Genomic DNA, 23,687 nt, shown 5'->3' with positions numbered 1-23,687 from the left:
CCTGGAGAAGCTCTCTAGTGGCATTTTGTTCCGACAGTCGCCTCTGTTTCACATGCTGTCACTAAGTTCTAAAGAGCAGAAGTATTTCCTTCCTCCCTTTTGGAGAAATGGTTTAGATCTCACTTCGTTTACACTATTCTTATTTGTTGTTAATGTGGGAAAGATCATTTTGCATTTGTGAATCGTTTTATTTTAATTTAGGGATAAAGTCTGGAGCAGTGAGTTTCTTTCATGTCCACAGTTTCATCATGTATCCTGTCTGAATTTTAGGTTCTGGAGATGCTGAAATATGATATGAAATTTCAGATACAGCACAACTGGTAAGCAGATAACTATTTAACATGGTAGTTAAAAAGATTTGAGAGAGAAAGGAAGTTGCAAGTTAATGGTGTTCTGACAAACAGTCATCAACCTGAAATGTTAAATGTTTCCCAAGAGATGCTGTCTGACCTGCTTAGTATTTTCAGTAATTTCTGCTTTCAGTGTTACAATTGGGGGGGAAAAGATTTACTGGTATTTTTGTTGTGTTAATTAGTACAACAAAACACTTCTAATTGACTTATTTAACAGCTCAACGGGATGAAAGGTGAACTCAGTTAATTGTGGACACTACACCAAAGAACATTTCAAATCAAATCCACTGTGAGGGCTGTTGAGGCATCTTAGATACTGCATAACCTCCTCCTGCGTATCCTTCCTGTTCTTGGCTAGCTCTACACAATTTCTTGAAAGATTTGTTGCTGATAAACCCATTGCTGACAGACTAAGTGTTCAGGTTATGAGATGTCCAGCAGCCTTCCAAAGCAGATAATTTCTAATGCCTCAATTCTACACTGACCTTTACTTGAGCACTTTCCCTCACAGCTGTAGATCAGGCCAGGGTTTACAACAAATGCAACCTTCCATTAAGAGAAATACTGTTACTTGTTCTGACTTGTGATGGTTTTATTAATTGATTGGGAATAATGACAATTCAGGTCTTATCTTCCTCTTCAGATACTGAGTCCTCAGTAATGATAGCTACTAGATACGTAAATCATGTTTTTTTTTGTTTATTGCCCTGGAAATTGTTCACAGCATTTTATCGGTATGAAACAGTGCCGTATGTCACCTAAGGCTATTTTTAAAATCCTCTTAAACACTGAAATCTCCAGTTGTGAAGGTCCCAAAACACCATGTGGGGTTTCCTTGTGTCAAGTTACCGGTATACATTGTCAGTTTCAATGTACATTACTCTAAGACCATAAGACATAGCAGCAGAATTAGGCCATTGAGTCCATTTAGTTTGCTCTGCCATTCAATCACGGCCATTTATTTCCCCCTTCAACGCATTCTCCTGCCTTCTCTCCATAACCTTTGACATCCTTGATAATCAAGAACCTCTCAACCTCCACTGTGAATGCACCCAATGACTTGGTCTTCAAGGCTGCTTGTGGCAATGAATTCAGTTTCACCAACCTCTCGCTAAAGAGGTTCTTCCTCATCTCAGTTCTAAAGGGATGTCCTATTCTGAGGCTGTGTCCTTTGTGTTACTGTAAACATCCTCCCAATGACCACCCTTCCAGGCTATTCAATATTCAGTAAGGTTCAATGAGATCCTCCCTCATTCTTGTAAACTCCAGCAAGTGCAGGAACAGTCTTCAAATGCTCCTCGTACATTAATTCTTTCATTCCCAGGATCATCCTTGTAAATCTCCTCTGGACCTTCTCCAATGTTAGCATATCCTTTCTCAGATATGGAACCCAAAACTGCTCACAAATGTAGTCTGACCAATGCTTTATAAAGCCTCAGCTTCTGTTCATCTATTGCCAGATCCTGCAGCTGCCAGCAAGTAGTCCGGAGGATGCAACTTCTGCTGCAAGCCCTTGAGGGATGTACCACATGACCAGCAGCAGTCCCTCTGCTACTCCCCACAGATAAAACAGAAAGCAACAAATACTGGACTGAAAATGTTTTTTTTTAAATGCACACAGCATAAGAAATAAAATGGATGATCTTGAAATTCAGCTACAGATTGGCAAGTATGATGTTGTGGCCATCTCTGAACCTTGGCTAAAGGATGGCTGCCATTGGGAGTTGAATGTCCAAGGATATATTGGTGTAATGGAAAGATAGGTTAGTAGGCAGAGGGGGTGGTGTGGCCCCGTGTGTAAGAAATAATATTAAATCATTAGAAAGGGGTGACATAGGATTGGAAGGTGTAGAGTCTCTATGGGTTGAGTTAAGAAATGGCAAGGTGTAAAGGACTCTAATGGCAGTTGTATACAGGCCTCCAAACAGCAGCCGGGATGTAGATTACAAATTACAGCAGGAGATAGGAAAGGCGTGTCAGAAGGGCAATGTCATGATAATCGTTGGGGACTTTAACATGGAAATGGATTGGGAAAACCAGGTCAGTACTGGACCTCAAGAGAGAGAATTTGTAGAATGTCTAAGGGATGGTTTTTCAGAACAGCTTGTTGTTGAGCCCACTAGGGGATCGACTGTGCTGGATTGGGTCTTGTGCAATGATCCAGAGGTGATAAGAGAGCTTAAGGAACCCTTAGGGAACAGTGATCGCAATATGACTGAGTTCACTTTGAAATTTGAGAAGGAGAAACTAAATTCCAATGTGTCAGTATTTCAGTGGAATAAAGGAAATTACAATGGCATGAGAGGGGAACTGGCCAAGGTTGACTGGAAAGGGACACTAGCAGGAAGGACAGCAGAGCAGAAATGACTGGAGTCTTTGCGGAAGATGAGGGAAGTGCAAGACAGATATATCCCAAATAAGAAGAAATTTTCGAATGGAAGAAGGACACTACCGTGGCTGACAAGTGAAGTCAGAGCTAAAGTAAAAGCAAAAGAGAGGACATACAAAGAAGCCAAAGCCGGTGGGAAGATAGAGGATTGGGAAGCTTTTAAAAACTTGCAGAATGATGAAGGTCATTAGGAAGGAAAAGATGAATTATGAAAGGAAGCTGGCGACTGATATCAAAGAAGATACTAAAAGCTTTTTAAAATATATAAAGGGTAAAAGAGAGTTGAGGGTAGTTATAGGACCGATAGAAAATGATGATGGAGATATTGTAATGAGAGACACAGAGATGGCAGAGGAACCGAATGCGTATTTTGCATCAGTCTTCACCGTGGAAGGCATCTGCAGTGTACCGGACATTCAAGAGTGTCAGGGAAGTAAAATATGTACAGTGAAAATTATGACTGAGCAGGTGCTCAGGAAGCTTAGTGGTCTGAGGGTGGATAAATCTCCTGCACCTGATGGAATGCACCCTTGGGTTCTGAAGGAAGTAGCTGGAGAGATTGCGGAGGCATTAACGATGATCTTTCAAGAATTGATAGATTCTGGCATTGTAGCGGATGATTGGAAAATCACAAATGTTACTCCACTATTTAAGAAGGGTGGGAGGCAGCAGAAAGGAAACTATAGACCTGTTAGCTTGGCATCAGTGGTTGGGAAGTTGTTGGAATCGATTGTTAGGGATGAGATTACGGAGCACCTGGAGGCACATGACAAGATAGGCCAAAGCCAGCATGGTTTCCTGAAAGGAAAATCCTGCCTGACAAACCTACTGCAATTCTTTGAAGAAATTACAAGCAGGGCAGACAAAGGGAATGCAGAAGATGTGGTGTACTTGGATTTTCAGAAGGCCTTCGACAAGGTGCTGCATGTGAGGCTGCTTAGCAAGATAAAAGCCCATGTAATTACAGGGGAGTTACTAGCATGGGGGAGCATTGGCTGATTGGCAGAAAACAGAGAGTGGGAATAAAGGGATCCTATTCTGGCTGGCTGTCTGTTACCAGTGAAGTTCACAGGGGTCAGAGTTGGGACCGCTGCTTTTTACAATGTATGTCAATGATTTGGACTATGGGATTATTGGATTTGTGGCTAAATTTGCCAATGATACAAAGGCAGGTGGAGGAGTGGATAGTGTTGAGGAAGCAGAGAGACTTAGATAGTTTAGGGGAATGGGCAAAGAAGTGGCAAGTGAAATACAATGTTGGAAAGAGTATGGTCTTGTACCTTGGTGGAAGAAATAAACGGACAGACTATTATTTTGATGGGGAAAGAATTCAAAATGCAGAGATGCAAAGGGACTTGGGAGTCCTTGTGCAGGATACCCTAAAGGTTAACTCCAGGTTGAGTCGGTGGTGAAGAAGGCAAATGCAATGTTGGCATTCATTTCTAGAGGTATAGAATATAAGAGCAGGGATGTGATGTTGAGGCTCTATAAGGCACTCGTGAGACCACACTTGGAGTATTGCAGTGTGCAGTTTTGGGCTCTTTATTTTAGAAAGGATATACTGACATTGGAGAGGGTTCACGAGAATGATTCCAGGAATGAAAGGGTTACTTTATGAGGAATGTCTGGCAGCTCTTGGACTGTATTCCCTGGAGTTCAGGAGAATGAGGGGGGATCTCATAGAAACATTCCAAATGTTAAAAGGCCTGAACAGATTAGATACGGCAAAGTTATTTCCCATGGTAGGGGAGTTTAGGACCAGAGGGCATGACTTCAGGATTGAAGGATGTCCATTTAGAACAGAGATGTGGAGAAATTACTTTAGTAGAGGGTGGTAAATCTGTGGAATTTGTTGCCATGAGCGGCTGTGGAGACCAAGTCATTGGGTGTATTTGAAGCAGAGATAGATTTGTTCTTGATTAGCCAGGGCATCAAAAGTTATGGGGAGAGGGCAGGGGAGTGGGGATGACTGGAAGAATTGGATCAGCCCATGATTGAATGGTGGAGCAGACTTGATGGGCTGAATGGCCTACTTCTGCTCCTATATCTTATGGTCTTATTGCTTGGGATAAGGTGCTGCTTAAGTAATGGATGTTTCAAATGGAAGAAGTTGTGCAAGTCCGTACAGGCAGCATAGAGACTTGGAATTTTGGGTGAAGAATAGTACTCGCAGGAAGAATGTTCTTATGCAAGTGGACCTTCCCTGAAAACATTCATGGCAGGTGTTTGACTTGGAGATTTCTGCATGGATTGATACCATATAAGTGCAGTCCATGATTATCTGCACTTTGGTGACATCTGTGGTGAAAGTAAGTCCTTATGACTGTTTCTGAAGGATAAAGGAAAAATAGATGAAGCCTTGCTTCCCTGAGCCTGGGGTTTGACTGACATCCTTGATGCAGCAGTCTGTATCAAACTGAGATGTGGCAGAAATCAGCAGCAACTCCTGCAGTGACTGAGGGTGGGAAGCTGATAATAATTATGACCTTGACCTTCACAGACAAAGCTGTTCAGGCAGACTTGTAAACCAATATTTAAGGTTTTAGATTATAGAGAAACTACAGATCTTAGTAAATGTGGATGCCTTTTATCTTGCACACTTTCAAGGAAATTGGTGATAACAAAATTATTCTTTTGCTAAATATGAACTGCCCTCTTTCAGACCGGTGAGACTGAAAATCATACTGGAGGCAAATCTTTGGTGCGCATTATTGTTGATGTTGTTTGTAGGAGAAGAATGGTGCAAACCAAATAAAAATTCTGCCAATGTAGGCAGGTGTCAAAATTCCTGATGGGTGCTAAGACAGTTAGAAACACATGCAATATCGCTCGACTCTGGGTTTGACCAAGTTTCAACCATACAACACTTTTTTTTGGAGTTGTGCAAAGAAATTTCTTGGCCTGGATTTGCTAAGGCTGAATCTTGCATTCACACCTCAGTGGTGATTAGCATGCTTTTCCTTGCTTTGATTACAGCTCGGTAAGTTCATGAATATCATATTAATGTCATCGCTAAAGCACATATTTCAGTCTTCTGCCTCACCAATCCCCAACATCATTGACATAGAGCTGTGAAATACTTCAAACCATTTTTTCAAAATTGTCTTAACCATAGAACTTGACTGCCAAAATGGGATACTTCACAGAGCGATAATTCATTTAGATTTAGGTTCTTGATAAAAGCAAGCTGCATTATATTTATTTTCACATTAATCAATAAATAACTTGAAATCAGATTTAGTTTCCACGATGAATGAAAACATTCCAACTGAACGAAATAAACGTGTTTCTTGTCCGTACCTCTGTTCAGTACTTGCTAAATATAGCTGAATATCTTAACGATCAGAACCTAAGTCAACTTTCAATAATATAAACCATAATTTTGTTCAGATTACTATTTTCCTCTGGAATTGGGCTGATGTCCAAATCATTAAGTAATTTAGTAATCTGTTTAAATAACACAAGAAAAATATTTGCTGCAGAGTTTATCAAAAATTTTACTGCACAAATAATTGATGAGAATTAAAACTATTGAACAGTACCAAAGTAGCTCTTGTTTGTTGTCCTGAATAACATTTTCTACTGTGAGCTTTGATTCTTACATTGATCAAGCATCTGTCCCTTAACTTCTGATGCCTCTTTTGCATAAACAGTTACCCTTTAAATAAATGGCTGTAAGTGGACTAAGTGATTCTTAAGTGGGGAATAATAAGATGCATCTCATCTGGTGAGAAACACAAGATAGATACAGGAAGAAATATCAAGGTAGATTGAAGGCTAAGCAGAGGAAAACAGTGAAGGAAAATAGGACAGGACCAAGTGTGAAACTCAAAGAACTGGGAAAGGAAATGGAAGAGAAGAATAAATAAGAAGGATGAAGAAGAGGAATTGTGAGGACGATTGGAGGTAGCTATTGTGTTCGGTGACACTGCACTCAGTATCATTGAAATAACTGTACATTATTGGCAGAAGAGGTTTACAAGACATTACAATGTTAAAGATTCAGGAGAAATGAGCTTCATTTGATAGTTGAGATGTAAACAGCTAGGTATGCAATGGTATAATGTGTCCAAATGCACAGGTTCTCAGGAAAGAAAGCAAGGAGGGAGGCAAAAATGGAAAGTCAGGGTTTTTCCATTCAGTGTGATTGTCCTGCTAATGCTGCTGGATGATTGAATTATAGCTAAATAAAACCATTGAATGAGGAAAGCTATTTTTGGAAATACCTTATGTACAAGAAAAGGAGACTATTTTCAGTTATTGAGATGAAAAAGTAAATTACATCCAGAAAAGATGAAGTGTTAATTTTCTGTTGTGCTGATTAAAACATATAAAAATATATAAAACACACACACACAACGATATACTCACACCATTCTGAGCAAAAGTCTTCAGCACCCTAGATGTATATATGTGCCTAGACTCTTGCACAGTACTGTTTATATTATATATGTGCTAAATTTTATATTCTGCCTCAGTGTGCATCTTCTCAGGATCAAGTAGGAATCTACCAAGGTTTATAGAATATTTAATATTATTTTAGGAGACCCCTATATTAGTTGAATATATAGTGAGGAGCCAGGGGCTTTACTTCATTTAAAAACATCAGATACTTTATTCTGTGCAGGTATATACAGGATTGTACAACAAATGATTTTGTTGATCAGAAATGCATGTATTTTCTTTCACAACATAGCACTAGAAATTGTGCCTGCACTGCCATCCAGAATCCGATTATGAGAGATAGTAGCAGAATTAGACCATTTGGCCCATCGAGTCTGCTCTGCCATTCAATCACGGCTTATCTGTTTTTGCCCCCCTCAGCCCCACTCTCTGGTCTTCTCCCCGTGACCTTTGATGCCAATCAAAAACCCATCAAGCTCTGCCTTAAGTACACCCAACAACATGGCTCCCACAGCTGCCTGTGGTAACAAATTCCATAAATTCACCAACCTCTGACTAAAGAACACAGAACACGGAACTTTGGCCCACAATGATATGCTGACCATGACCTACTCTAGAAACTGCCTAGAATTTCCCTACTGCAATCCCCTCTATTTTCTTAAGCTCCATGTACCTATCTAAGAGTCTCTTAAAAGACCCTATTGTATCTGCCTCTAACCATCGCAGGCAGTGCATTCCACACACCCACCACTCTCCGTGTGAAAAACCTACCCTTGAGACCAACCCCCCCTCCCGAGTACCTACTTTCAAGTACCTTAAAACTATGTCCCCTCATGTTTGCCATTTCAGCCCTGGGAAAAAAACCTCCTCATCTCTGTTTTAAATAGACACCCCTCTATCCTGAGGCTGTGCCCTCTTTCCCTAGACTCCCCCACCATGGGAAACATCTTTTTCCCATCTACTCTGTCTAGGCCTTTCAACATTCGAAAGGTTTCAATGAGATCCCCTCCCATCCTTCTAAATTCCAGTGAGTACTGACTCAGAGCCATCAAACATTCCTTGTACGATAACCCTTTCATTCCAAGAATCATCCTTGTGAACCTCCTCTGAACCCTCTCTGATACCAGTACATCTTTTCTTAGATGAGGAGTCCAAAACTGTTCACAATACTCACAGTGAGGCCTCACCGATGCCTTGTAAAGCCTCAGCATCACGTCCCTGCTCTTGTATTCTGGCCCTCTTGATATAAATGTTAACGTTGCATTTGCCTTCCTCACCATCGACTCAACTTGCAAGTTAACCTTTAGGGTGTTCTGCACAAGGACTCCCAAGTCCCTTTGCATCTCAGATTATTGGATTTTATTCCCGTTTAGAAAATAGTCTGCACATTTATTTCTACTACCAAAGTGCATGATCATGCACTTTCAACACTGCATTTCACTTGCCACTCGCTTGCCCATTTTTCTAATCTGTCTAAATCCTTCCGCAGCCCACCTACCTCAACACTACCTGCCCCTCCACCACTCTTTGTATCATCTGCAAACTTGGCAACAAAGCCATCCATTCCATCATCTAACTCATTTATATACAGCATAAAAAGAAGCGGTCCCCACACCGACCCCTGTAGAATGCCACTAGTCACTGGAAGTCACCCAGCCACTCACTGCCTCCTACCAATCAGCCAATGCTCTAACCATGCCAGTGACTTTCCTGTAACACCATGGGCTCTTAACTTGGTAAACAGCTTCATGTGTGGCACCTTGTCAAAGGCTTTCTGAAAATCCAAATATACAACATCTACTGCATCTCCTTTATCTATCCTACTTGTAATCTCCTTAAACAATTCCAATAGGTTTGTCAGGCAAGATTTTCCCTTGAGGAAACCATGCTGGCTTTATCCTATCTTGTCCTGTGTCACCAAGTACTCCAACCCCTCATCCTTAACAATTGACTCTAAATCTCCCAGGTCAGGCTAACTGGCCTAGAATTTCCTTTCTGCTGCCTTCCTCCTTTCTTAAAGAGTGGAGTGGCATTTGCAATTTTCTAGTGATGCAAAGTACTCATTTAGTTCATCCGCCACCTCTTTGTTCCCTGTTATTATACCTCCGGCCTCATTTTCTAGTGTTCATATATCCACTCCCATCTCTCTTTTATTTATCAATAGATATTATGATAAGAATGTTTTTATATTAATGAATGGAGGTACAGTATGCCTAACTACCTCAAATCAAATATAGGGAATACTGAAACATCAGATTATTTTTCCATTTAGTGCTTGTATGCCTATTTGCCTCCACTTTTATCCATCTGTGTGAGACAGCAATAATTTTATTGATGAAACCTGAATACCCCCACCCTTTGAACTCTAAATTACAATAAATAAACAAACAGTTGATATCATAGCTTAAAAATACACCTCATCTGGAGATTAAACAATACTGTCTGGAAATTGGAATTTGAAGGGCCGACTTTCACCCTTCAAATTCCAACTTTCACCCTGCCCTCAAGTTTATCTGGTCTATTTCTGACACCTCCCTCCCCTTTCTTGATCTTTCTGTCTCCATCTCTGGAGACGGCCTATCTACTGATATCTACTATAAGCCTACAGATTCTCACAGCTACCTGGACTATTCCTCTTCCCACCCTGTCTCTTGCAAAAATGCTATCCCCTTCTCACAATTCCTCCATCTCCGCCGCATCTGCTCTCAGGATGAGGCTTTTCATTCCAGGACGAAGGAGATGTTTTCCTTTTTTAAACAAAGGGGCTTCCCTTCTTCCACCATCAACTCTGCTCTCAAACGCATCTCTCCCATTTCCCGCACATCTACCCTCACCTCATCCGCCCACCACCCCACTCAGGATAGGGTTCCCCTTGTCCTCACCTACCACCCCACCAGCCTCCAGGTCCAACGTATAATTCTCCGTAACTTCCGCCACCTCCAATGGGGTCCCACTATCAAGCACATCTTTCCCTCGCCCCCTTTCTGCTTTCCGCAGGGATCGCTCCCTACGCGACTCCCTTGTCCATTCATCCCCCCCATCCCTCCCCACCGATCTCCTACCTGGCACTTATCCTTGTAAGCGGAAAAAGTGCTACACCTGCCCTTACATTTCCTCCCTCACCACCATTCAGGGCCCCAGACAGTCCTTCCAGGTGAGGCGACACTTCACCTGTGAGTCGGCTGGTGTGATATACTGCGTCCGGTGCTCCCGGTGTGGCCTTTTATATATTGGTGAGACCCGACGCAGACTGGGAGACCATTTCGCTGAACACCTACGCTCTGTCCGTCAGAGAAAGCAGGATCTCGCAGTGGCCATGCATTTTAATTCCACGTCCCATTTCCATTCTGATATGTCTATCCATGGCCTCCTCTACTGTCAAGATGAAGCCACACTCAGGTTGGAGGAACAACACCTTATATACTGGGGTAGCCTCCAATCTGATGGCATGAACATTGACTTCTCTAACTTCCGTTAATGCCCCTCCCCTTCTTACCCCATCCCTGATATATTTAATTTTTTTTTCTCTCTCTGCCCATCACTCTGCCTTTTCTCAATCTCCCTCTGGTGCTCCCCTCCCCCTTTCTTTCTCCCTAGGCCTCCCGTCCCATGATCCTTTCCCTTCTCTAGCTCTGTATCCCTTTTGCCAATCATCTGTCTGGCTCTCAGCTTCACCCCACCCCCTCCGATCTTCTCCTATCATTTCGCATTTTTCCCTCCCCCTCCTACTTTCAAATCTCTTACTATCTTTCCTTTCAGTTAGTCCTGACGAAGGGTCTCGGCCCAAAACGTCAACGGCGCTTCTCCCTACAGATGCTGCCTGGCCTGCTGCGTTCCACCAGCATTTTGTGTGTGTTAATTGGAATTTGACTTTTTTTTTGTGTAGGTGCTAAAATAAGAACAAGCTAACACACAAAAATAAATGTGGAAAATTCCTGTAAATTCATTTTTAGAAAGGTATTTGTTTGTAAAGTAAAATTTTGCTTTTGTATTTCTTGACAGATGCTGCCTGCAGAACTTGCAGCTACCACATCTTTCCGAAGCTGGCCTCTGGAAAACGGGGCAGATCCTTGTATGACATCATCGTGGCTGTCGTGGTACAATAGTGTTGTGGGAGTGGGGGAATATCAGGGGGAAGTGGGGACAAGGCAGTTTGCAATCTGACCCTGGGGTGTGTCTCAATACATCCCACTGTGGCAAGTAGCCCCAAGCCAGCGAGCAGAGTATTTTGAGCTAATGTGGATAGTATTTACATGCTGAAAGTGCAGAATAAAAATGAATAATGGTAGATCAGACTCTGTGGCAGAGGCACTGATGTTCTAGCGGAGATATTTTCACCTGTGTTGCTCAAGGGATTTGTTCATCGGTTTACTGTGAGTCAAAAACAGAAACAATGGATTGCACATTATTGCCCTAATTTCTGTTGCTAAGGTGGAGATGCATATCCTGCATGATGATATGTTTATGTGTCAGAATAATGCTGGGGAAACATCAGCTGTGTGAAGATGGAAGTGGGTTTAGGGACTGGCAGGCCGTCTACCAGCAAGGGGCACTTGCACTAAATGTTCTTTTTTGTTCATAACCAATAGGTGTTTTTTAATCCATTTCTACTATTCTCCTTGCTACACTTGAAACTAATTCAGCATTTACTGTATATGTTGTGCCTCTTGTTTTTAACTCTTGTTCCCCATTTCCACAACTCTTTTCCTCTTGCCATATTTCTCACCAGCACAGACACAAATGTATAAACGTCTGACTCACTGACTTCTCAGAACTAGTTAATGTCATCAGTGTTGCTCTGTGATCAGCTGGGACTCAGTTTATTTGCTCTGGGGAATGATGTTGGAGGACGGGGGAACATTATTTCTTTTCTGTTTTTCTCTACTCTCTTTATTTTGTGTGATATACAAAAATGGCAGCAGGAACGAATAAACCTCAGTCCCCGCTGAGGAAATGGATTTTCAGTTGCTGTTGCAATGCAGTTTGGGTTGTCTGGTTGGAAATGGACACTTGCAGTGCTATATGTAAAACATTAGATTTGACAAATCGAAAAGGACACCTTAAACCAGTGACCTTTACTATTTTGCAAAGGAGGGAGGCGTTTTGGCAAAAAAAAACACTTCAATGTGAAAAGAACAGCAACAGTAAAAAAAAAGCAGCAATCTTGAGAATTAGAAGGATATGACCAAAAAATTCATGAAGAACAAAATTAAAGTACAAGATGAAACCTCTTAAAAATCTGGAAACATGTAAAAATACAGACTAATAACAATAAATATGGAATCCTTGCAGGTACAGGTAGCAAACTTATAAGGGGAAGATTAAAATGTTTGAAAATTTATAAAGAAGCAGTTTGTATCTATCATCACAATCAAAGTTACAAAATCATTTTGGAAAGAGTGGGGACTGAGAATCTATTCAAGGTGATAAATTAGGCTTTGCAAAGTACTAAGTCAATAATGAACGTGTTTACATCTACTTGCCTCTACAACCTATATATCTGGGACTTAAAGAAGTCTCTCCAGAGGCGGTGATTCCAGTGGTTTAGTCTTGCATAGATAGTAAAGACTCAACATTTCAGGAACAGCTTCTTCCCCTCTGCTGGCAGATTTCTGAATGGGCAATGAATCCATGAACACTACCTCACTATTTTTTTGCTCTTTTTTCGCAATTCTCATTTAATTTTTTATATATATATACACACAGACATACACACACATACACTATTTCTTGTTAGTTTTTTTTATTATGTATTATATATTGCACTGTACTACTGCTGCAAAACAACAAATTTCACACCATATGCCAGTGAAATGTGTTTCCCACAAATCCATGGAGTACTTTAAGGCAACACACACACAAAATGCTGGTGGAACCCAGCAGGCCGGGCAGCATCAATAGGGAGAAGCACTGTCGACATTTTGGGCACATGACTGATGTCACCTCATGCTCTTTTACTGCACTCAGAATCAGAATCAGATTTAATATCACTGGCATATGTCGTGAAATTTGTTGTTATGCTGCAGCAGCATATCACAATACATATTAATAAAAACTGTAAATTACAGTGAGAATATATATGTACCTCCTCCTTGATAGTAGCACAAGGGCATGTCCTGGGTGATGGTTCCTTAAAGATGGACGTGGCCTTTTTGACGTATTGCTCCTTGAAGATGTCCTGGATGGTGGGGGAGCTAGTGCCTATGGTGGAGCTGAGTGAGTTTACAACTTCCTGCAGCTTATTTTGATTGTGTGCAGTGCCCCACCCTCCCATACCAGACAGTCATGCAGCCAGTTGGAATTCTCTCCACGGTACATCTGTAGAAAGAGTTCCTTTGATGACATACCAAATCTCCTCAAATTCATAATGAAGTACAGCCACTGCCGTGCCTTCTTTCATAACTGCAGTGATAGGTTGGGCCCATGATATTTCCTCGGAGATGTTGCCACCCAGGAATTTGAAACTGCTCACCCTTTCAACTTCTAATCCCTCAGTGTGTGTTCCTTCATGTTACACTTTCTGAAGTCCACAATCAATGCTTTGGTCTTACTGATATTGAGTGCAAGGTTCTTGCTGCAACACCACTCAACCAGCTGATCTGTCTTGCTCCTGTACATCTTCTTGTCGCCATCTGAAATTCTGCCAACAATAGTTGTCAGCAAATTTACAGATGGCGTTTGAGTTGTGCTTAGCCACACAGTCATGGGTGTAGAGGGAGCAGAGCAGTGGGCTAAGCACACACCCCTGAGGTGCACTAGTTTGATTATCAGTGAGGTGGGGGTGTTATTTCCGCACCACATAGACTGTGGTCTTCCAGTGAGGAAGTCGAGGATCCAATTGCAGAATGGAGTACAGAGGCCCAGGTTTTGGAGGTTTTTGATCAGACCTGCAGGAATGATTGTGTTAAATGCTGAGCTGTAGACAACCAGCAGCTTGATATACACAAGGATTAGTATTGCACAGGTTTTCTAAGGCTGCGTGAAGAGCCAAAGAGATCACATCTGCTGCAGACCTATTGTGGAGATAGGCAAATTGTAGTGGGTCCAGGTCCTTGCTTTGGCAGGGGTTGATTCTAGCCATAACCAACCTTTCAATGCACTACATCACCATAGATGTAAGTGCTACTAGCTAATAGCGTTAGAGCAGCCCACCCTGCTCTTCTTGGGCACTCATACTGTCCATATTGTCCTTCTGAAGCAGGTGGAAACTACCAACTGTAGCAATGAGAGAATGAAAATGTCTTTGAACACACCCACCAGTTGGTTAGCACAGGTTCTCCGAGCCCTACCAGGTACACCATCGGGGCCTGACATCTTGCGAGGGTTCACCCTGTTGAAAGACATTCTGACATTGGCCTCTGAGACAAAGATCATAGGGTCACCGGTGCTACACGGATCCTCATAACTGTAGTTTTATTCCAAAGCGTGCGTAGAAGGAGTTGAGCTCATATGGGAGTGAAGCATTGCAACCATTCATGATGTTAGGTTTCACCTTGTAGGAAGTAACAGCCTGCAAACCCTCCCAGAGTTGGCGTGCATTGGTTCCTCTAACCTCAATCAGAATTGTTCTTTTGGTCTTGAGATAGCCCTCCGTAAGTCATACCTGGCCTTCTTGTATAGTCCTGGATGACCAGGCTTGAATGCCACAGACCTAGCCCTGGTTCACCCATAACTTTCGATTAAGTTACGTATAGTGTGTTCTTGTAGGCACACACTCATCCACACAGGTTTTAATGAAGTCAGTGACAATTGTGGTGCATTCATTCAGATTTGAAGATGAATCCCTGTATACTGTCCAGCCCACAAATTCAAAGCAGACAGTACTATGTGATTCTTCACATAGTATCTGAATGGCATGAGTTTCAATTGAAGCTCTGGGCCTGAATTGGACAAGGAGGTATGATAGGGCTTTTAACATAACATGGAAGACCCACAATCTGGGATTGTGGCAGTAAACATTTCTACAACTTGGGTCATAGTTATGGTGATCACAGAGAATTACTCTAATACAACAGCACCTTCTTCCACTGGCCTTCCGACAACCTCTATTGATCCTTGGATCTCTTCCTCAGCTTTCCCAGCCCCTTACCAATCCACTTGTCTTGACTTCACTGAGAAACCTACTCATCTTCTATGATCTTCTGCTATTACAGGATCCTTCAATCTCACCTCCTGATCCTCTTCCCCATCCTCTCCCTAATCACCCCTTCATTACTCCCCACCCCACCAATCAAATCCAACTCCGAAATCTCTGATTTAATCTGGCTTTTATCCCAGAACTACTGTACCCCAATCCCAGATTTTCTGCCATATCCATAGTTTTGCTAATTCTCTTTACTGGTTCACACGCCCCCAATATACTTACAATCTTCATTTTGGATGTCCCCTCTACCTAATCTCCTGTTCACCCACTCTATTTTCTCACCAGATCCTACCCTTCCCAACGTGATCATCTCTCACTCTGCTATTCTCTCATATTCATCTGCTCTCCCATCAACACCTGGTGATTTTTATCATATTCCTTCAACCTCCTCAACAGACTTCTACCATTCACCCCAGAATTTCACTTTGCTCTCCAATCATTTATCATCATTCCTCTCGACTTACTTCCCACTCCCTTATTCTTCCCTGTGATCTCCAATGACTTTTCCCTATCTCCCCAATCTTTCCCCAGTCCTTTACCAACCCTGCCTCAGTGAGACATTGGTGTCCAATCCAGTTGGTGGTGTGTGCATGTGCACGCACGAAAGGCCTAAGATACTCATTCTAACACACAGGGTCACTCCGGACATTGTGTGCATTAGAACATTCATCCTTTAGGTCCTCTCTCACATCCCACGCCAGTCCTCTGTACAGAGCTGCTTCAATGCACAAGTCCAATATTCCTTCTCACTCTGACTTATTCCAACGAGAACTCAAATAAGGCCTCTGGGAATTAGAGGGCTTGCTTGTAATTTACACTGCCTTAGTCTCTAGTTGGATCACGCAAACAATTACATTTTGCAATAGAAAACAGAATCCAATGTTATGATGAGTATTCCCAGATTTAAAAAAGGCTCCAGTAGTACCAGGGTTACAGAAGTGAATGCAGTCACCAGTGAATCATAATGGAAAGCCTCTGAGGAGGGCCAACTACTGTTTTTGGCTTAGTTCTGAATTGAGGCCAAAAGTCACTTACTAAACAAATGCCCAGAGTTACAAAACTGGCCTTCAAATGAATACATAAGAAAAAAGAATGAAAAGCTAAATATAAAATATGACTTTAAATTGGAAGCATCAACATATTAATTAATATTGGAAACATAATATAAACACCAGTTCAAATCAATAAATGTGAAATTCATAACCCATTTAATGCAGTTTCACCTTCCCATCAGATGAGAGCTTTGATTTGTTCAGATTAAGAACTGGCAGAAAACAAAATGGACAGGTGGTCTTCATGCTATAAATTTTCATGACTTTACAACTAATGCACAAGTCTAGCATCCAGATAGAGCAGGTGAAAGCTATTTTGGAGGTAGTTAATTACTTCATTGAAACATGCTGAGACCTTTATGACGCGAATACCGACAGGTAAAATAGCTTTCCCCATCTCTAATGGGCTTAGCACAATTCAGTTGTACGTCAAAAAGTTGCATTGTTGGGAGATTCAGTTTTATATTTAGTGTAGTTTGGGTCTTACTTACCCGAAGCCTTCTTCCAAATACAGTGACTTGTCCCCTGGCTTGCTCTTTTCGTTGTCTCCATTCCACTAAATTTAAGCCGTTTTCAATGGGCAACGTAACATTGCGCTTTCCGACAGTAGGATTTACAGTGCCTCCCAAGAGATGTGGTTCAGTTTGCAAGGTAACTTCCATACCATTAGCCAGCATGAGCCTCAGTGAGCCATCTGCACCAACATGATATGCATTTCGAACTTGGTCTAAGAATACAAAGAAATAAGTAACTATTTTAACATCACTATCATGTTAGACATTGTTTGAGAAAAATGCATATTTGTGTCTCACACCAGCTAGTCAATATTAGAAGTTCTCTTTCGATGCGTTTGCTTACTTCAGCAAATTATCCAATGCTCATGTGGTCAGGATTGGTGCAGAGAGATAAGTACAAACGCAACCAACAGAAACACACACCTAGTAATTTTATTCAAATCAAATAAAATAAAGTTGGTCTGTTAATTCAGGACAAAACTGTCAAATGGTTGACAGATTAACTGCTTAGATTGGCTCCTGATTCACTTGCTTCAGCAAAGAAGGGAAATTGGGCAGATGACGTCACCACCAATCAAGATCATAGCTTTCACTGCACATTGTAGCTGGAACCTTGTTGTCTTAAATAATAATGCAGTGATTGCCTTGTAAATAAGCAAAAATATATAACATAACCACTATACTATTATTCATAAGAATGAAAATGTTATGGATACTTAGCAGAACCGGCATCATCTCTGGAAAGGGAAACAAGAGTTCATGCTTCAGGTTAATCACATCCACCAGATTTTATTACAGATTCTGAACATTTTTTTTTTGGTTTTTGACTATCATGAAACCTTGCTTATTGTTTTCCATAGTGATAAAAAATAAGAATACTTAGTTAAGAGGAAATAATAGTGAATGAACTTTACCTTGGACTAGGGTGTAGAATGCACCTGCGGTTGACAAATTAGTTGTTATGGTAACATCATTCTTGTTAGAAGTCTCAACATGTACTTGGACAGCACTATCAATATCACCATGGAAACTGTAAATGTGCCCAGTGGGAAAAGTTGCATTGATGAGGCGTCCATAACTATCATACCTAGGTGGAAAGTAATTGTGTTTATATCTTATGTATTTTGTTTTATTGAAACGCTTCAAGATTTCATAATCTTACATGCATTACAGTTTTTCTAAACAGTTTCCTGTATTTACTTCACATTTCAGATGGAACTTTTCTATTTCGGATCAGAAGCACATTGAAAGCAGAATTAATTTATTTTAAGATTAACATCAGTAATACAATTCCTTGAGGTAAGGATAATATTTTTTTTACATAAGAAACTCAAATTCTCAGCCATTATTTATTTTCACCAAACAGAGCAAATTTTTTTTTCAGAAATAGCATTTGGGACACAGAGTGAATTAATGAAATGCTTCGCCAGCAATGTCTCATGCTTGTTTCTCTGCTATTTTTATTAGAACCGCAACAGTGAAATCAGTGAGTCCAAAATTCACAGCCAAAAAACTCATCAGATATAACCACTAGCTATTTCAATCATTTTCCCATTTTAATATTATTTGTAATCACAAGTATATATCAGCATTTCAGCTAAAGTACAGAATAATGTTACTTACTGTATATATCTGTTCATTTCAGTAAAATAAAACAAATAAAACTCAAGGCATTTCAAAAATATTAAATGTGTTTTTGGCTTTATGTTTGTTTTGCTGAATTACTTGAATTAATATGAATACAGAGTTAAAATTACTAAAATCTAATCTTTATGAAAATTGAAAACAGTTGCCTGTTCTATTTTGGGACATTAAGCGCAGAAGTATGTAATGACTCAGAAAACAATTTGCTTATGCCACTATCTGAAGCATTTTGAACAGATCTACCTTGGAACCTACTCTTATTTTCTAAAGGAGTCCTTCGATAAATGTGAGGACCCTAACCAATATATACAAGGAGAAAATTGACATTTTAGCTTGTCATTGGGATTGCTAAAAAAGGGCAAGGTTGTTTAGCGGAGGCTTGGATATAGAAAGTTGCTTGGACAAAGGCTTTTCCACCAATTGGTTCCTCCACATTGTCCTTATTTTGTGCACAGATTCTGACTCCTTTGAATTAACATGTATACCTGCCCTTTCAATCTTATTCATTAAGAACACATGAAGTGTGTTATAAAAGTTATACCTTAGCATTGTTATGTCCTTTGCAGCTACAGTATTGAATATTTATTGTGGGATATCTGGAGATTCTTCCATCTGTTTGCATTGAATGTTTGCATCAAAAGTTAACACAAAATATGCACCATGTAGGAAACTATAATTATGTTGATTTAATGTATTATGTAAAAGTGGAACATTGAGAATAAAAAATAATATTTGCTTATTTACAATATTTTCAGTGAATAAAATATTAAACTTAACTGGAGTGCTTAAAGTAAAAAACATTGCCTAAGCCAGAGGTACTGTTGAGCAAAGGAGGAATCTCTATTAACATTGAATGAGTTCTAAAGCCAATTAAGTGGGAAGCACAATGTTATTGTAACTGGTAAATTCTTACACAAAAGCAAATATTTTGAAAACATAGTTACCTTAGTCCTACTTTGACAAAATAATTTAAGGATCATATTTAGTCATTCGGCACATTCATAGGTTAGAACTAGAAGAGTATAGTGCAAGAACACACTTTTCAATCCATCATGTCTGTGCTGACCATAATGCCAATTTAAACTAACCCCATCCATCTGCACGTTCCTTTATTCCTTAGCTGTTTATGTCTGTCTAAATGCCTCTAACATCACTTTTGTATCTGCTCTAGTACTTACCCTAAAAACATGTGCACATCACTCTCTGAATGAATAACTAACCTGCCAAATCTCCCTTAAACTTTCCTCCTCTTGCCTTTAAATGAATGCCATTTTGTACCTGACATTTCAACTCTGAGACCATCTTTAACCATAATTTAATATACATGTATCATGTTGCCCTTCAGCCTCTGATACTCCAGTAAAAGAAATCTAAGTTTATCCAATCTCCCCGTAATGCTGATACACTTCTAACGCATTGAACACTTTCAGTGAGTTTTGCACCAGCTGCTCTCCATGCAGAATCATGGTAACATTCCATACTGTAACTTGAGGAAATTGGTATTTTGCCATTAGTCACTCAAAACCAAAACAGGAATAACAGGAATTACAGAAATCAAAATTTGCTCAATAGTTCAACTTTGTCAGTGTTTGCAATATAAACTATCTGCTTTTTCAGCACTAACCTTGGCAAAGGGAAGCCGCTTCTTGATTCTTCAAAAAAAATGCAGCACCTCTTTCATCCAAAATTTTTTTTTTTTTAAAAAACTTCTATATCAAGGCTAATCTTCCATATGCTCACAGATGCGGTTGGAACCACATTAACAAAGTCCCTCTGAACATTCAGTCTAATATTTTTTAATTTTATCATTGTTTTATTTCAAAAAGGAAAAGCTATTACTAAGTTTGGTTCATATCAAAATCTAGCTACAACCTGCTTCCACAGACAGCTGTGGAAATATTGTTCCACTTTTCAGTGATGACGGACATTAACACAGCAACTGTGTACTGGAGCATCTAAGTCAACCTCATATGATGTCCAGAACTGGATGTCTTAGAACTAGCTCTAAATTATGATATGATGAGCTGGATCAGATTTTTTTCAGCCTTATTTTCTCTTGAATGATGTTCAGATTTGACAGGATTACAATCTATTGGGTATTAGGTTTCATTGAAAAAACAAGATCTTATTTAATATAAGTAAATTAAAAACTAGATATTTACTCATAAAAAGTGGTCCATCCATTTTCATCGCTTTTAGTTGCCAATAGACCAGTACTGCCATGGTACGTCATCATAGCCAGTTCATGTCCCTGGGTGGATACACTCTTCAACGCACCATTTGCTCCAATTGTCAGCCAGTAAACCTGTCCGTCTGGCACCACCAGCCAAAGTGGCATTCCTGAGGAATCACGCCGAATGGTTAATGAATTGCCATTATTATCTTTAATTGTGCTTATGTCTCCACTCCCAGTGTAAGTAAGATTATAAAGGTAATCTCCAGTGATAAGGCTCTGAGTAAACAGGTGGCTACCATTAATGGAAAATAAATAAAGCTCCTGATCAATGGTTGAAGCGACCTCGTAGAGATTTTGAGAATTGAGGAAAGGCCTGTTTTTCTGAACAAATCGAATGCGGATGTTCCCAAGATCTGCTATGTACAGATCTCCGTCGGGGCATGTTGCCAGGGATGAGGGAGCATTTAGTTTGGCATCCTTTGCATACCCATCATCTCCTGAATAACATTCACAGTTAGCGTCGTTATTACAGTCGCATCCAGTTGGTGCTCCAGCCAGCAGAGATATTTCACCATTTGTTGTCACTTGCCGCACACGATTAATTTTCTTCTCATCTGTTTCCGCTATATATAAGATTCCATTATGGGAAATGGATATGGCAGTGGCTGACTCAAGGGTGGAGTGCACAGCCACCTTGCTAAGGAGGAAGTGATCAATTCCAGGCACTTGGCAATGCATTGGGCGCCCCGCCACAATACGAACTTGGTGATTTTCTGAAATCTGTAGTACCACATTGTTATCCAGCAAATAAAGGGAATTGTCCATAGGGTTCACTGCAAGGTCCGTGGGCCATTCCAAACGTACCTGAAGGAAAAGGTAACAGTTCATATTAATATCTGACAAAATCCTGAGAATTAGTACTGTAATATACAAACGCCTGCTGGTAAAATATGACATTTGCTCTCAGAAAATGAGTAATAAATTGTTAAAACCAAGGTTGTATAAGTTGCAGCCCTGAAAAATAATGATTGTATGATGAGAGAGTGAGCAGCTTCAAGTTCCTGGGTGTCAAGATCTCTGAGGTTCTAACCTGGTCCTAACATATCGATGTAGTTATAAAGAAGGAGTTTGAAGAGATTTGGCACGTCAACAAATACACTCAAAAACTTCTATTGTTGTACCGTGGAGAGCATTCTGACAGGCTGCATCACTGTCTGGTATGGAGGGAGGGGCTACTGCACAGGATTGAAAGAAGCTGCAGAAGGTTTTAAATCTAGTCAGCTCCATCTTGTGTATTAGCCTAGAAAGTACCCAGGACAGCTTTAGGGAGTTGTGTCTCAGAAAGGCAGCGTCCATTATGAAGGACCTCCAGCACCCAGGGCATTCCTTTTCTCACTGTTACCATCAGGTAGGAGATACAGAAGCCCGAAGGCACACACTCAGCGATTCAGGAACAGCTTCTTCCCCTCTGCCATCCTAAATAGACATTGAACCTTTAGACACTACCTCATTTAAAAAATATATAGTATTTCTATTTTTGCACATTTAAAAAATCTATTCTATATGCATAATTAATTTCCTTGTTTATCTATTACTATTATTTTATTTTATTTTATTTAGGTTTTTTTTCTCTGCTAGATTATGTTTTGCATTGAACTGCTGCTGCTAAGTTAACAAATTTCCCGTTACGTGCCGGTGATAATAAACTTGATTCTGATTCTGATGAAAATGTTAATTTCCTCTCCTGAGTTTTTTGTGTTCTGTTGTAAACACAACAGATTCTGCAGATGCTAGAAATCCAGAGTAATGTATGCAAAATGCTGGAGGATCACCATCAGGTCCTGATGAAAGGTCTTGTCCTGGAATGTTGACTCTATTTCTCTCTATAGATGCTGCCTGACCTTCTGAGTTCCTCCACCATTTTGTATGTATTATTGTGTTCTGTTGAATCATTTCAATTATAATGGCATAGGCTTTAGCTGCTTTTATGTCATGGTGGTAGGAGAATTTCTATTAATTTGAATTAACATTTTCTTAAGACTAATGCAGCCATTTTAATAGTTTACATTTTGTGACAATATTTCAATCAGTGCATTTTATTATTGTAGAATTAAAGCTTCACCTGGTCTGTAATTTCAAGCAATGCTGGAAGCCAGCACCTTAACCTTGTTTATTCCTTCACAGGTTCACAGAAAGCTTATAACATGGGAGGAGACTATTGGGCCATGAACTTGATGTCAACTCTGTGCAAAGGTATTCAGAGAATCACACACCACTGACCCACAATTTTCTTTGTCCCATTCACTTTTGAATGCCACAAATGGATCTGCTATCTCGTTGATGTGACTCCACTTCCTGAACACTCACTACATAATAACACTATGTCTCATGTCAATTTTGGTTATTTCGTCAATCGTGAATCTATTGTTTGGCTCTTTGTTCTTCCACCAACTAGAACAATTTTTAATGTTTCTATTCTCTCTAAATCTTTCTTTATTTTAAGTACCTCAATCAGATCCTTTCTTAACTTCCTCTATTCTATAGAGGACAATCCTGGCTTCTACATAACAATTTCTCTCTGGAATAATTTTAGCAAAGTTCTTCTACACCCTCTTCAAGAACCCCAATGTTGATTTACTCAGATTGTCAGGCTCAGAACTGGATATCATATTCCAGTTATGACCAAATCAGTGTTTTAATCATTGTGATTTCCTTGGTTTTGAACTCTGTTCCTCTATACACTCAGTGGCCATTTTATTAGGTACCACTTGTACCAAATAAAGTGGCCACTGAGGATATGCTTATGGTCTTTTGCTACTGTAGCTCATCCACTTCAAGGTTCGACATGTAGTGCATTCAGATATGCACTTCTACACACCACTGTTGTAACACGTGGTTATTAGAGTTACTGTCATCTTCCTGGCAGTCTGGACCAGTCTGATAATTCTACTGTGACTTCCCTCTTTAACAAGGCATGTTCACCCACAGAACTGTCACTTACTGGATGTTGT

General features: G+C 40.3%; 1 protein-coding gene across 3 annotated transcripts in view; it reads right to left on the bottom strand.

The window, feature by feature from the left end:
* tenm4 (teneurin transmembrane protein 4) overlaps window positions 1–23,687 on the bottom strand; it is a 2,228,071-nt gene that overhangs the window by 41,819 nt on the left and 2,162,565 nt on the right. For all 3 annotated transcript variants that reach the window (XM_073043455.1, XM_073043454.1, XM_073043453.1), the window contains 3 exons: window positions 20,663–21,540; window positions 17,771–17,943; window positions 16,833–17,068 (listed from right to left, as the gene is read on the bottom strand). In XM_073043455.1, the coding sequence (XP_072899556.1) occupies window positions 16,833–17,068; window positions 17,771–17,943; window positions 20,663–21,540 (1,287 nt within the window). The remainder of the gene's footprint in view (window positions 1–16,832; window positions 17,069–17,770; window positions 17,944–20,662; window positions 21,541–23,687) is intronic.

This window comes from Hemitrygon akajei, chromosome 4 (assembly GCF_048418815.1).
Source record: "Hemitrygon akajei chromosome 4, sHemAka1.3, whole genome shotgun sequence".
Classification (NCBI taxonomy): domain Eukaryota; kingdom Metazoa; phylum Chordata; class Chondrichthyes; order Myliobatiformes; family Dasyatidae; genus Hemitrygon; species Hemitrygon akajei.
The sequence above is the reverse complement of the archived record's forward strand: the minus strand, read 5'-3'. Positions and strand labels throughout refer to the sequence as shown.